The sequence below is a fragment of the Mirounga angustirostris genome, unplaced genomic scaffold (genome assembly GCF_029215605.1).
Source record: "Mirounga angustirostris isolate CCGP_5_RB_7025 unplaced genomic scaffold, mMirAng1.0.hap1 SCAF_3, whole genome shotgun sequence".
Classification (NCBI taxonomy): domain Eukaryota; kingdom Metazoa; phylum Chordata; class Mammalia; order Carnivora; family Phocidae; genus Mirounga; species Mirounga angustirostris.
In genome coordinates, this window is record NW_026991711.1 from 68,858,436 (window position 1) to 68,873,033 (window position 14,598).

Genomic DNA, 14,598 nt, shown 5'->3' on the forward strand with positions numbered 1-14,598 from the left:
CTTTAATAATTACTTACTTTTACCTGGGAAATTTTTTCTTTCATTATTTTCTTACCCTGGTAATGGCCTTTTCTTTCTACTTAAAGAATTCCCTTCAATATTACTTACAAGGCTTGTTGAGTGGTGGTGAACTCCTTTAACTTCTGTTAATCTGGGAAACTCCATCTCTCCTCAATTCTGAATGATAAACTTGCCTGGCAGGGTATTCATTGTCATAGATTTTTTCCTTTCAGTACTTTGAATATATCATGCCACTACCTTCCTGCCTGCAAAGTATCTGGTGAAAAATGAGCTATGAATCTTACTGGGTTTCCTTCGTAGGTAACCGTAACCGTTTTTTGTTTTTTTTTGTTTTTCCTCTTCCTACTTTTAAGATTCTCTCTTTATCATTACTTTTTGCCATTTTAATTATGTGTATTGCTTTGAACCTTCTTGGGTTTATCTTGTTAGGGTCTCTCTGCTTCCTGGACCTGGATATCTGTTTTCTTCTCCTGGATTAGGGAAGTTTTCAGCTATTTTTTCAAGTAGCTTTTCTGCTTCTTTCTCTCTCTCTTCTCAGATCCCTATAATGTGAATGTTATTACCCTTGATGATAATGCAGAGTTCCCTTAACCTATTCTCATTTTTTATTATTGATCTTCCTTTTTGCTGTTCAGGTTGGTTGCTTCCCATTACTCTGCCTTCCAGATTGCTGATTCATTCTTCTGCATCCTCTTATCTGCTGTTGATTCCCTTTTCTGTAGTTTTCATTTTAGTTATTGTATTCTTCTCTTTTGACTGGTTGTATTTATTTATTTATTTATTTTTATTATTAACATATAATGTGTTGTTTCAGGGGTACAGGTCTGTGATTCATCAGTCTTACCCAATACATAGCACTCACCACAACACATACCCTCCCCAATGTCCATCACCCAGCCACCCAATCCCAACCCCCTCCACTCCAGCAACCCTCAGTTTGTTTCCTGAGATTAAGAGTCTCTTATTGTTTGTCTCCCTCTCTGGTTTCGTCTTGTTTCATTTTTTTCCTCTCTTCCCCTATGATCCTCTGCCTTGTTTCTCAAACTCCTCATATCAGTGAGATCATTTGATAATTTTTCTGATTGACTTATTTCACTTAGCATAATACCCTCTAGTTCCATCCATGTCATTGCAAATGGCAAGATTTCATTTTTTGATGGCTGCATAATATTCCATTATATATATATACCACATCTTCTTTGTTTATTCATCTGTCGATGGACATCTGGGTTCTTTCCATAGTTTGGCTATTGTGGACATTGCTTCTATAAACACTGAGGTGCAGGTGCTCCCTTGGATTACTATATTTGTATCTTTGGTGTAAATACCCAGTAGTGCAATTGCTGGGTTATAGGATAGCTCTGTTTTCAAATTTTTGAGGAATGGTTCTTTTTAACATTTTCGATGTCTTTGTTGAAATTCTCACTAATTCATCTGCTCTTCTCTCAAATGAGGAGTATCTTTATGATCTTTACTTTTAACTCTTGCAGGCATATTGCTTATCTCCATTTCATTTAGCTCTTTTTCTGTGATGATTGTGTTGTTCTTTCATTGGGGAGATATTCCTTTGTCTCTTCACTTTTTCTAACTCTCTTAGGTAGGTACGTTACCATTCCTCATCTAGAATGTAGTGGCCTTGTATAGGAGAGATCCTGTGGTGCCTTATAGTGTAATACCCCTTAGTCACCAGAACTAGGCATTCCAGGGCTGTGCATCCACTCTGTGTGCTGCATGTGCCCTTGTTTTGTGGCTAAGATGAGATTGCTGTGGGCAAACTGGTGGTAGGGGCTGTTCTTCACCTCAGCTAACTCCAGTGATTCACTTTGCTTTCTGTGGGCCACTGGGCAGGATTTGCTTCCTGTGCTCTTTTAGAGGCCCAGCTTTAGCCACCTGGTGAGTAGGGCCAGCACTCAGACTAGCTGTCTGCAAGTAGCCTGTCACAGCTGCAGGCACACTGAAGGGCAGGGCTTGATGTCTGCACAGCCAGCTAAAAGGCCCAGCTGTAGGAACTGCAGGCACACTGGTGTGTGTGGTTATTTCCCCACCTTTCCTGACTCCAGGGAAGGAGTCACTTTGATGTGGTGCTCTGGTCTGGTCATGGCTGCCTGCTGGGAGTGGAGGGACAGGACCCGCTTTGTAGGGGCACCTTCCAAGCCCAGTGGGTTGGGTGGCTTAGGTTTGCAGTGGTGTGATGGTGCAGGGCATGTGGTGTCGGCAAGGGAGATAAAGATGATTAGAACTGGTTCCCACAAGTGTTCAGCTCTCTAGGCTGGGGTAGGGCAAGAAAAATGGTGCCCATCAGCACTTTTGTTCCCAGAGAAATTTTCTGCAGATCCCTGCTTTTCAGGCACCCTTTCTAAAATTAGTCGGTAAATCTCCTTCATGTATACCCGAGGTATTTTTCAAACTGCTGCTGCTTTGCTGTGTCTCAGGGCAAATTATTTAGTGTGATGACTTTTTCAGGGCAGAGACTCAGTCTCCTATTACCTTCAGGCTCTTTTGGAGTTAAGCTCCACTGACTTTTAAAGCTCCTGGCATTAAGTCCTGCTGATTTTCAAATCCAGACATTAGGGGACTCATGTTTCCAGTGTGGATCCCAGGGCTGGGGGTGCCCAGTGTGGGTTCTGGTCCCCTTGCTTCTTAGTGATTATGATGTCCCTCCCATTTGTGGTTAGTCAACTGTGGCAGTTTGGTTCTTAACCAAGTGCCTACCCCTCCTGTCCTTTTTGATGTGGTCTTCTCTCTATGACTTAGCTGCGGAATATCTGTTGTCACTCTTCAGGTCTTTATGTGAGTTAGTTGCATAGATGTAGTTGTTGCCTTGGTGTGTCTGTGGGATGAACTGAGCTCAGGATCCTCCTACTCTGCTATCTTCCCAACTTCCTTATCTTCTTAAAAAAAATTTTTTTTTTTCCAGCATGGTTGCATTTCAGTATTCTGTCTCCCAGATCACTGTTCTGTTCTTCTGTATCTTTTAATCTGCTGTTGATTCTCTCTAGTGTGTTTTTCATCTCATTTTGTTCTTCAGCTCCTGTTTATATTTTCTGTCTTTTTGTTGAAGTTCTCACTGATTTATCCACTCTTCTCTAAGTCTGGTGAACATCTTTACGATCATTACTTTGAATTCTCTATCAGGTAGCTTATCTCCATTTTGTTTAGTTCTTGTTTTGAAGTTTTGTATTGTTCCGTCATCTGGAGCATAGTCTTCTTCTCGTTTTGTTTCTATGAATTAGGCAAAACAGCTACTGCTCTCAATATTAAAGGAGTAGCCTTGTGTAGGAACATCCCCTGTGTCGATGGCATATATCTGGCAGCTTTGGCCAGCTGGCTGGAGCTTCATCAGGTGCAGGCCAGTGTTTTGGGGCACTTTGCAGTGGAGATTCTCTGGTAGGATGGCTGTGCATCTGGCAGCAACTGATGTAGGTGTGCTAATGGGATTAGGCTGGTGCCTAGCCTGGCTGGCTGAGAGGACCTGCTGAGATGCAGGTTTGTACAGGGCTCTCAGTGGGGCATGTTCCCTGCCATTAGGAGTCTAGAGGGAGGATTCCAAAATGGCACTTGCCAGTGCTGGGATCAGCATGGCAGAATGAGTGAACAAAAGTGGCTGCTGCCATAAAATCAATGCACAGAAATCAGTGGCATTCCTATACACCAACAACAAGAGAGAAGAAAGAGAAATTAAGGAGTCGATCCCATTTACAATTGCACCCAAAACCATAAAATACCTAGGAATAAATCTAACCAAAGAGGCAAAGGATCTGTACTCAGAAAACTGTAAAATACTCATGAAAGAAATTGAGGAAGACACAAAGAAATGGAAAAACGTTCCATGCTCATGGATTGGAAGAACAAATATTGTGAAGATGTCAATGCTACCTAGAGCAATCTACACATTCAATGCAATCCCCATCAAAATACCATCCACTTTTTTCAAAGAAATGGAACAAATAATCCTAAAATTTGTATGGAACCAGAAAAGACCCCGCATAGCCAGAGGAATATTGAAAAAGAAAAGCAAAGCTGGCTGCATCACAATTCTGGACTTCAAGCTTTATTACAAAGCTGTAATCATCAAGACAGTATGGTACTGGCACAAAAACAGGCACATAGATCAATGGAACAGAATAGAGACCCCAGAAATGGGCCCTCAACTCTATGGTCAACTAATCTTCGACAAAGCAGGAAAGAACGTCCAATGGAAAAAAGACAGTCTCTTCAACAAATGGTGTTGGGAAAATTGGATAGCCACATGCAGAAGAATGAAACTGGACCATTTCCTTACACCACACACAAAAATAGACTCCAAATGGGTGAAAGACCTCAATGTGAGACAGGAGTCCATCAGAATCCTAAAGGAGAACACAGGTAGCAACCTCTTTGACCTCAGCCGAAGCAACTTCTTCCTAGAAACATCACCAAAGGCAAGGGAAGCAAGGGCAAAAATGAACTATTGGGACTTCATCAAGATAAAAAGCTTTTGCAAAGCAAAGGAAACAGTCAACAAAACCAAAAGACAACCGACAGAATGGGAGAAGATATTTGCAAATGACATATCAGATAAAGGGCTAGTATCCAAAATCTATAAAGAACTCATCAAACTCAACACCCAAAGAACAAAGAATCCAATCAAGAAATGGGCAGAAGACATGAACAGACATTTTTCCAAAGAAGACATCCAAATGGCCAACAGACACATGAAAAAGTGCTCAATATTGCTCGGCATCAGGGAAATCCAAATCAAAACCTCAATGAGATACCACCTCACACCAGTCAGAATGGCTAAAATTAACAAGTCAGGAAACGACAGATGTTGGCGGGGATGCGGAGAAAGGGGAACCGTCCTACACTGTTGGTGGGAATGTAAGCTGGTGCAACCACTCTGGAAAACAGTATGGAGGTTCCTCAAAAAGTTGAAAATAGAGCTACCATATGATCCAGCAATTGCACTACTGGGTATTTACCCCAAAGATACAAAAGTAGGGATCCGAAAGGGTACGTGCACCCCGATGTTTATAGCAGCAATGTCCACAATAGCCAAACTGTGGAAAGAGCCAAGATGTCCATCGATAGATGAATGGATAAAGAAGATGTGGTATATATACACAATGGAATATTATGCAGCCATCAAAAGGAATGAGATCTTGCCATTTGCAACGATGTGGATGGAACTGGAGGGTATTATGTTGAGCGAAATAAGTCAAACAGAGAAAGACATGTATCATATGACCCACTGATATGAGGAATTCTTAATCGCAGGAAACAAACTGAGGGTTGCTGGAGTGGGGGGTGGGGTGGGAGGGATGGGGTGACTGGGTGATAGACACTGGGGAGGGTATGTGCTCTGGTAAGCGCTATGAATTGTGCAAGACTGTTGAATATCAGATCTGTACCTCTGAAACAAATAATGCAATATATGTTAAGAAAAAAAAAAAAGAAGGTAGCAGGAGGGGAAGAATGAAGCGGGGGAAATCGGAGGGGTAGACGAGCCATGAGAGACGATGGACTCTGAAAAACAATCTGAGGGTTCTAGAGGGGAGAGGGGTGGGAGGATGGGTTAGCCTGGTGGTGGGTATTGAGGAGGGCACATTCTGCATGGAGCACTGGGTGTTATGCACAAACAATGAATTATGGAACACTACATCTAAAACGAATGATGTAATGTATGGGGATTAACATAAGAATAAAAAAAAAAAGTGGCTGCTGCCAGTGTCTCTGTCTCCATGGAGAGCCCCAGCTGTCTCCTGACTCTCTGGCAGGTACTCCAAAATTCATTAAGTGGGTCTCTTTCACTTGTGGTGTGTGCACTTTTGGTTATTTGTACACTGGTTTCTGGGTTGAGTGAGTCTGTACATGAGCCTTTTTAAGAATGGGTTTTCCTTTCCCTGCATTCTATAATTTTCTTGGACATACTCCCTTTTGGTTTTCATAGTCATGTGTTTTGGGGACTCCTCCCTCCTGTGCGGGATGTAAGGGTTAGGGTTCCTGATACAGATCTTAAATTTCAGGGAAAAGTTAATAACTTTGAGAACTCTCCTGACCATCGAACACTGTGCCAGGAATGTGTGTTCTTTAGCGAGACCGTATCTCTGCCTCTTCTGTCTCAGTGCTTTTTCTTTTTTGCAAAGGCTCTCTTCATCCAGTTTCTGGGTCCCCTTCTATGGGAATCACTCTGAATGTAATTGTAGATTTTTGTGTCCATTGGAGGAGGAGAGTTCAGGATCTTCCTATGCTGCCATCTTGAACCCTCCCCCCTCTCAAGAAAGTTCTTACAATTAGTTAATAGTTGTACCTTTGGTAACATAAAAAAATCCTGGCTCATACTCCCGTTACAGGCTATTTCTAGAAAATTACTACTTAAGATTTAGTTTTTGTATGTTAGAGAAGTAAGTTATATTTGTTAGTCTAGGTAAATACGAGTAGGAAGACAGTAACAGATTGTTGTGTGTGTCATGTCCCTGTTTTTCGTGTGGGGTGGAGATAGATGAGCAATGGTGACAGAATTAAAACTCCTAATTTTTCTTATAGAGTCTGTTTCACAATTTTAAGGATGACAATCTAATGATAGGTGTTGACAAGTAGAGCGCTCACTCTTCTGATTTCTCTCTTTGGTTGATTAGAGAGAGCTGAGATCACAGTCTTAATTTAGTGTCCACTTCCAAAGAGGTAACAGTTCCTGCTTCACAGAGTCCCTGGTTAGCCCCAGTGAGTGCCAATTATGGAGTGTATATGAGTGGTGCCCCTTGGGGTTATCATGTGGCAACCCACATGCAAAACTGTAAATGTGTGCCAAAGACAAAGATCTCTAAACCAGAAATAAAATCCATGGTCAATATGTATTTTGTCTTTTTTTTTAGTCTAAAGGAAGTTCTGAATAGAATATCAACCAAGATTACATCACAAAAACTTTAAATGTATTTACAGAGTGAATAAGTTACATAGATCAACTTTGAATATGTTTCTGATGTGCAACCGGCTTACATGCACACAGCTAACACTTGACAGCATTAATTTGAAGGAGAAAACTTAAGAATGGCCCTTTACATATATGTTACAAATAAAATATGACATTTCTTAAGTAACAAAGTGATAACTCATAGTTTATGATTCTACTTGTGGCTATCCAGATGGATATTAAAATATGCATGCGTGACAGGTGAAAAGACTTGGAATTTATAATGTGAATTTCTTTAACTTTTTCTACAAAATGGCAAAGTTGGTTAAAATTAACACTCATCCTTATGTAGTATAAATATGCTCATATAAGCAACCTTCTAGTAAAAAGCAGCCAAGACCCTTACAAAAAGGTCTATCTGGACCATATTTGGTGCTAGGGTCCTAATCACAGACTCCTGCAGAGATTCAGGGCTTTCGGAAACAGTAGCCTAGCAACATAAGAAAGGTACTTCATAGCAGCTCCTTTTAGATACAGTAATTGTATTCAAATTACAGTGTATATTAAATTGTCCATTTACAATTCCCTTTTCACATAAACAGGCTGTCAGCTTTTGACTGTCTTACAGTTTTCAGTGGCCAGCTTCATTCTGCCTGCCCCTTCCTCAGCCCACCAAAAAAAAGAAAAAAGAAGAAAGAAAAAAAAGGAAAAATAAAAGAATGTACAAGTTTTAGAATATAAAATATTTTTTTAGTGAAGAAAACATTGCACTTTTGCCAATCTAAAATTGTTTCTAGAAAGGAAGGTATTGTTCAGTGTAGTCAGCTTTGGTATGCAATGGAAGTCACTTTCTTCAGTAGTGAGTTGCATCTGCTCAGTAAAATAACACCTTTGTGCCACACAGCATAACAGATGGAGTCTGTTCCAGAATGTTCTATGCTACCTTGGTTCTGATGGTATTGCTACACGTTGGAAGTTCTGTCATCCTGTTTTTCTTAGAAAAAGTCCTACAGGTAACAAGAGGGAGAACAGTCTGACCAAGCCTTCTGAAGGCTGAAAAGACACTGAATGACGTCACCCCAGCATGACAGCACCCCCAGCTTGGAACCCATGGGGGATGGGAGGCTCCTGTCAGAGACTAGTGCCAGAAACACTGGAGTCTGGAAGAAAAGTAGTGAGGACCCGGTAACTCTGGGCCCTGCGAATCATGTCCCGGATCTCCATGTTCAGCTCCATCAGCTTGGTGCAGATTTCGGTCAGGCTCTGGTTAGACCCCACCAATGCATAAGTACCCGTTTGTCCCAGAGTTTGATGACGGAAGTAAATATTCAGTAGTGTCTGGACCTCATCATCAGAACTGCTTCCAAAGATGTCATTGGGCCACAGACTTCTGCAGTCAAAAAACAGCATAGATTAGAGGCACTATTGGTTACAAAGTTGAGAGGTTATGAGCCGCTGAAGTATAAGAATATTACTTTTAAATAACCTGGCTTTGAGATATAGCTCACATACTACTATACAATTCAACCATCTGAAGCATACAATGCAGTGGCTTTTAGTATATTTGGAGTTTTACAAACATCACCATAACTGATGGTGGAATGTTATTGGTTCTGATGAAAATATCTAAAGCTTCTAAATATCAGAACCCAATTTGATAATCATAAAACATGTATTTGCTATGCATTCTGGTTCCAATGAATGTGACTATACTATGAAAATATAAGGGGAAAAGGATACATCCAAATAATAGTTTTCAAAATATACCCCAACATAATTTGAACTGTTTCAACATTACAGGTATGACAAAAGACCAGAAGTAACACCTATATTTTAAACATGTAAGTTCTGAAATCTGATATAGCTGGCATGGTAATGGTAAAGATCTGAGAAGGATGTGTATAAAATATCTAGATGTCCCTTCTGTAGTGATTAACTATTAGGCATGCATTTTTTTTCACCGTTTCTAAAAGAAATAGTAGAGTTACCTGCATTCCCTGATTTGCCGTAAAGCCTTGCCAAGTTCATTGTTCTTCAGGCACTCCAGCATGGACTGGATGGCCGCTTCAGTGGATGTGAAGGTTGGCTCAGACCAGGCACCCTCTATATAGAGAGGGTCAGCTGCAATGGCCGCAGTGGCCTCCTTCAGGTTTTTCTTTAAGTCACTCAGTTCCCTGGACATATTTAGCAGCTGTTAAAAAAATTTTTATCATGTTTAGTTGCAGGCTAGATTTTGCATCCCCAAGAGAGAAAATTTTCATTTCTCTGGTCTGGTTAAGCATAAGCTTAATATCTTGGTAAACTAAAATTGAACAAATAAAACTACTACCTGGCATGTGTAGGGGGTCATATACATTGCATAAATTTCTGTATCAACTACTGGGATACTCTCCTTAGATGAAAGGTTAACATTTCCTTTAAACAACTGTTTTCTATTTAAGTAGAAGGGTATATCCAGAGTTAAAATGCTTAAGACAACAGACTTGGGTAGAGCTGGGTTCAAATGCCAATTCTGCACTGTATTGTGGGACCATAGTCAAGTAAATAGACTTTTTTTTTTTTTAAAGATTTTATTTATTTATTTGACAGAGAGAGAGATAGCGAGAGCAGGAACACAAGCAGGGGGAGTGGGAGAGGGAGAAGCAGGCTTCCCGCCGAGCAGGGAGCCCGATGTGGGACTCGATCCCAGGACCCTGGGATCATGACCGGAGCTGAAGGCAGATGCTTAACGACTGAGCCACCCAGGCGCCCAGTAAATAGACTTTTATGTGCTTCAGTTTTCTTTTCTGTGAGACTGAAGACATTACCTACCTCACAGGTAACTTTAAAGATGAGATGATGTATATAAAATGCTTAGTACACTTTGGCACATAAATGCTTAATAAGCATAATCATGAACATGGATCTTGTTTGAAAAATAACTTTTTCTCATTTGTATGCCATGGGAAAAGATGAAAGATATAATTTAAGGAAAAGGAAAAATCTCAAGATAGTATTCATTTTACAGAGGTAAGAGGTATTTTATCTCAAAATTACTGGTACCAAAGGATAAATCATAAAGAGAGAACCTATGTCACTTTTTAGTTCCCCCCAGATATACAATGGAAGTCAACTGTTTTGCGATTTGATCTCAAGAGCATTTTCAAAAAGTTGATGTGCATTTAAAGATTTGTTTTCCTTTGTAAGGTAAGTTGGTGCTGTCTTTTATTTTGGAAAGTTGATTTACCCAACATCTTCATCTTTCCTCATTCCCAGCTAGCTCACTGGACCATGTCTAGAACCAAAGCCCTCCAGAATTATTTGTCTTCACACAGATTACTATTAAATACAACTACCTATTCCAATACTAGGTTTAAAATTTACTGAGGTAATCCTTTTAAGTAAGGTATTAGAGGAGGAGCTTGGGAAGATGGTAGAGTAGGAGGATCCTGAGCTCACCTCCTCCCACGGACACAATGAGGCTACAACTACATATAATGCAACTCCCTCTGAAAACAACCTTAGGACTTGCAGAACAGTTCTTCCACAGCTAAAGATATAAAGAAAAGCCACATTGATAAGGGTAGGAGGGGCAGAGAACCAAACCCAGGGTGTGACGACCCATAAGGAGAAGGGATATCACAGAGGGTGTGCAGAGGTCTTTCCTGAGGAGTGAGAGGATCAAGCCCCACATCAGGCACCCCCTGTCTTGGGGATCAGCATGGGGAAGATGAGCGCCTATAACATCTGGCTTTGAAAATCAGTGAGGTTGGGCGCCTGGGTGGCTCAGATGGTTAAGCGTCTGCCTTTGGCTCAGGTCATGATCCCAGGGTCCTGGGATCGAGTCCCACATCGGGCTCCCGGCTCAGCAGGGAGCCTGTTTCTCCCTCTGACCCTCTCCCCTCTCATGCTGTTTCCCTCTCGCTCGCTCTCTAAAAAATAAATAAAATCTAAAAAAAAAAAAAAAAAAAAAAAATCAGTGAGGCTCCAGAAGAGTGGGAGGACTATAGTAAACTGAGACTCTGCTTTTAAAGGGCCAGCATATTACATCAGTCACTCCAAGACTCATTACAGAGTCAGTAGTATGAAGAGCACCTGGGTTATATATGAAGATTCACAGACTAATTTTAGGGCATGTGTCAGATAGGCAGGGATCTGTAGGAGCTTTCTCTGGGAATAGAAGTGTTGGTAGGCAACATTTTTCTTCCTCTCCTTAAGTCTGGCTGGCCTGATGCTGGTGGAAGCCAGTTCTGACAATCTCCATCTACTTTGCTAGCACTGCTTGCCCTGCTCTGGCAGGTATTCCTCCTGCTACAGGGGGCAGGCAGCCTGCAGCAGCTGCAGCCAGGTGACTCAGCCAGCCTAGCTGGGGTCAACCCTGCTCACCGACATGCCTGAAGCAGTCATGGCCCAGTCACAGAAGGCACACCCCTGGAGTGCCTGGTTCTGGTGACCAGGGAAATGCACTGCAGGGCTCCACAGGGACACCTTTTACATAAGGCCACTACTTTCAAGACATACTATACTGAAACAGAGGTAGAGGGAAGAGGGGAATATGTTCCAAATGAAAAAAGATAAAACCTCAGAAAAAGTACTAAACAAAACAGATAAGAGTTCAAAGTAATGGTCCTAAAGATATTCACTAGACTTGGGCACCTGGGTGGCTCAGTTGGTTAAGCGACTGCCTTCAGCTCAGGTCGTGATCCTGGGGTCCTGGGATCGAGTCCCACATCGGGCTCCTGGCTCAGCGGGGAGCCTGCTTCTCCCTCTGACCCTCTCCTCTCTCATGCTGTTTCTCTCTTGCTCACTCTCTAATAAACAAATAAAATCTTTAAAAAAAAAAAAGATATTCACTAGACTTGAGTAGATGAACTTGTGAGGATTTCAACAAAGAAAAAATATAAATAAGAACCAGTCAGAGTTGGAGAATACAAAAACTGAAATGACAAATACAATAGAGGGAATTAAAAGTAGAGATGCAGAAGAATGGGGGGTCAGTGATCTGGAAGACTGAGTAATGGACAGCACCCAAGCTGAACAGCAAAAAGAAAACTGAATTTTAAAAAACGAGGATAAGGGACCTTTAGACAACATCAGTTTTACTAACATTTATAGGGGTCAGAAGTAGAAGAGAGAGAGAAAGGGGCAGATAATTTACTTAAAGACAGAATAGCAGACAACTTCCCTAACCTGGAGAATGAGACATCTGGGAAATACAGAGAGCCTCTAACAAGATGAACCCAAGGGAGGTCACATAATACTTAAAATGTCAAAAATTAAAGAGAGAATCTTAAAAGCAGCAATAGGAAAGCAATTAGTTACACAGTAGGGAAACCTCATAAGGCTATAAGCTGAGTTCTTAGAAGAAACATTGAATATATCATGCCACTCCCTTTCGGCCTGCAAAGTGGTGATGAAAGGAAGAAAGTCTACAACCAAGAATACCCTACTTAGGAAGCTTATCATTCAGAATTGAAGGAGAGAGAGTTTCCCAGAAAAACAAAAGTTAGAGTTTATCACCACTAAACCAGTCTTACAAGAAATGTTAAAGAGACTTCTTTAAGCAAGGAAGAGTCCATAACTAGAAGATATTATGAAAGGAAAAAATTTCACTGGTAAACATATATCAAAGGTAGTAGTAGATCAATCACCTAGAATGCTAGAAAGATGACTAAAGGAAAAAACAGTGAAGTCAATTATATCTACCACAATTAGGTGATACACAAAATAGATCTAAAATATGATGTCATATACATAAAATGGGGTAGAATTAAAAATGTACTGCTTTTAGAATGTGTTTGAACTTAAGTGACCAACTTAAAACATACTGCTATATACATATACATAGAATGTTATATATGAATCTTATAGTAACCACAAGCCAAAAACATATTAGATACACAAAAAATGGAAAGCCAAGCATAACACTGAAAAGTCATCAAAAAAAAAAAAAAAAAAAGGAAAGAAAGAGAAGAACTACAAAAATAACCAGAAAACAACAAACTGCTATAAGGACATACCTATTATTAATTACTTTGAATGTAAATGGACTAAATGCTCCAATCAAAACACATAGGATAAATGAATGGATAAAAAGAAAAACAAGACCCATCTATATGCTGCCTACAGGAGACTCACTTCAGATCTAAAGACACATACAGACTGAAGGTGAAGGAACAGAAAAGATATTCCATGCAAATGGAAATGGAAAAAAAAAAAAAAGCTGGGATGGAAATACTTATACCAGACAAAATAGACTTTGAAACGAAGACTAACAAGAGACAAAGAATATGCTATTAAACCAATGGATCAAGGAAGAAATAAAGAGAAAATAAAAAAAATACCTTGAAACAAATGAATATGGAAACACATGGTTCAAAATCTACGGGACTTAGCAATAGCATTTCTAAGAGAAAGTTTCTGATAACAGGCCTACCTCAAGAAACAAGAAAAATCTCAATCTAACCTTACATCTAAAGGAACTAGAAAAAGAAGAACAAAGCACAGTTAGTAGAAAGAAGGAAATAATAATAAGATTAGAGTAGAAATAAATGAAATGGAATATAAAAAAATAGAAACCTCAATGAAGCTAAGAGTGACTTATTAGAAAAGATAAAAACTTAGCATAATACCCTCTAGCTCCAGCCATGTTGTTGCAAATGGCAAGATTTCATTCTTTTTTTTATGGCTGAGTACTATTCCATTATATATATATTTTATATATATATATATATATACCACATCTTTTTTATCCATTCATCAGCTGATGGACACTTGGGCTCTCATAATTTGGCTATTGTTGATAATGCTGCTATAAACATCAGGGTTCATGTGACCCTTTGAATTAGTATTTTTATATCCTTTTGGTAAATACCTAGTAGTATAATTGCTGGGTCATAGGATAGTTCTAGCTTTAACTTTTTAAGGAACCTTCATACTGTTTTCCAGAGTGGCTATACCAGTTTGCATTCCCACCAACAATATGAATGTTCCCCTTTCTCCACATCTTTGCCAACACCTGTTGTTTCTTGTGTTGGTAATTTTAGCCATTCTGACTAGTGTGAGGTGGTATCTCATCATGGTATTTTTTTTTTCTTAAGATTTATTTATTTTAGAGAGAGGGAGAGAGTGAGCATGAGTGGGGCGGGGAGGGGCAGAGGGAGAGAATCTCAAGCAAATTCCCCACTGAGCATGGAGCCTGACACTGGGCTTGATCTCACGACCCTAAGATCATGATCTGAGCCAAAACCAAGAGTCAGATGCTCATATTAGATACACTAATATCTAGGTATCTAGGTGACTGAGCCATCCAGGCACCACTCTCATCATGGTTTTGATTTGTATTTCCCTGATGATGAGTGATATTGAGCATCTTTTCATGTGTATTATGTTAAGCAAAATAAGTCAGTCAGAGAAAGACAAATACTTTATGATTTCACTCATATGGGATTTAAGAAACAAAACATATGAACATAGGGTAAGGGAGAAAGAAAAAAGAGGGAGGGAAACTATAAGAGACTCTTAAGTATAGAGAACAAACAGAGGGTTGATGGAGGGGAGATGGGTTGGGGGGATGGGCTAAATGGGTGATGGGTATTGAAGGCACTTGTGATGAGAGCCCTGAGTGTTATATGTAAGTGATGAATCACTAAATTCTCCTCCTGAAACCAATATTACACTGTATGTTAACTAGAATTTTTAAAAAC

At 40.1% G+C, this 14,598-nt stretch overlaps 1 protein-coding gene across 7 annotated transcripts in view; it reads right to left on the reverse strand.

Moving 5' to 3' along the window:
- Nucleotides 1-6,835: 6,835 nt before the first annotated feature.
- Nucleotides 6,836-14,598, reverse strand: part of FRY (FRY microtubule binding protein) — a 348,688-nt gene continuing 340,925 nt past the window's right edge. For all 7 annotated transcript variants that reach the window (XM_045869273.3, XM_054506292.1, XM_064586228.1 and 4 more), the window contains 2 exons: nt 8,902-9,104; nt 6,836-8,303 (listed from right to left, as the gene is read on the reverse strand). In XM_045869273.3, the coding sequence (XP_045725229.1) occupies nt 8,045-8,303; nt 8,902-9,104 (462 nt within the window). In that variant the 3' untranslated portion in view covers nt 6,836-8,044. The remainder of the gene's footprint in view (nt 8,304-8,901; nt 9,105-14,598) is intronic.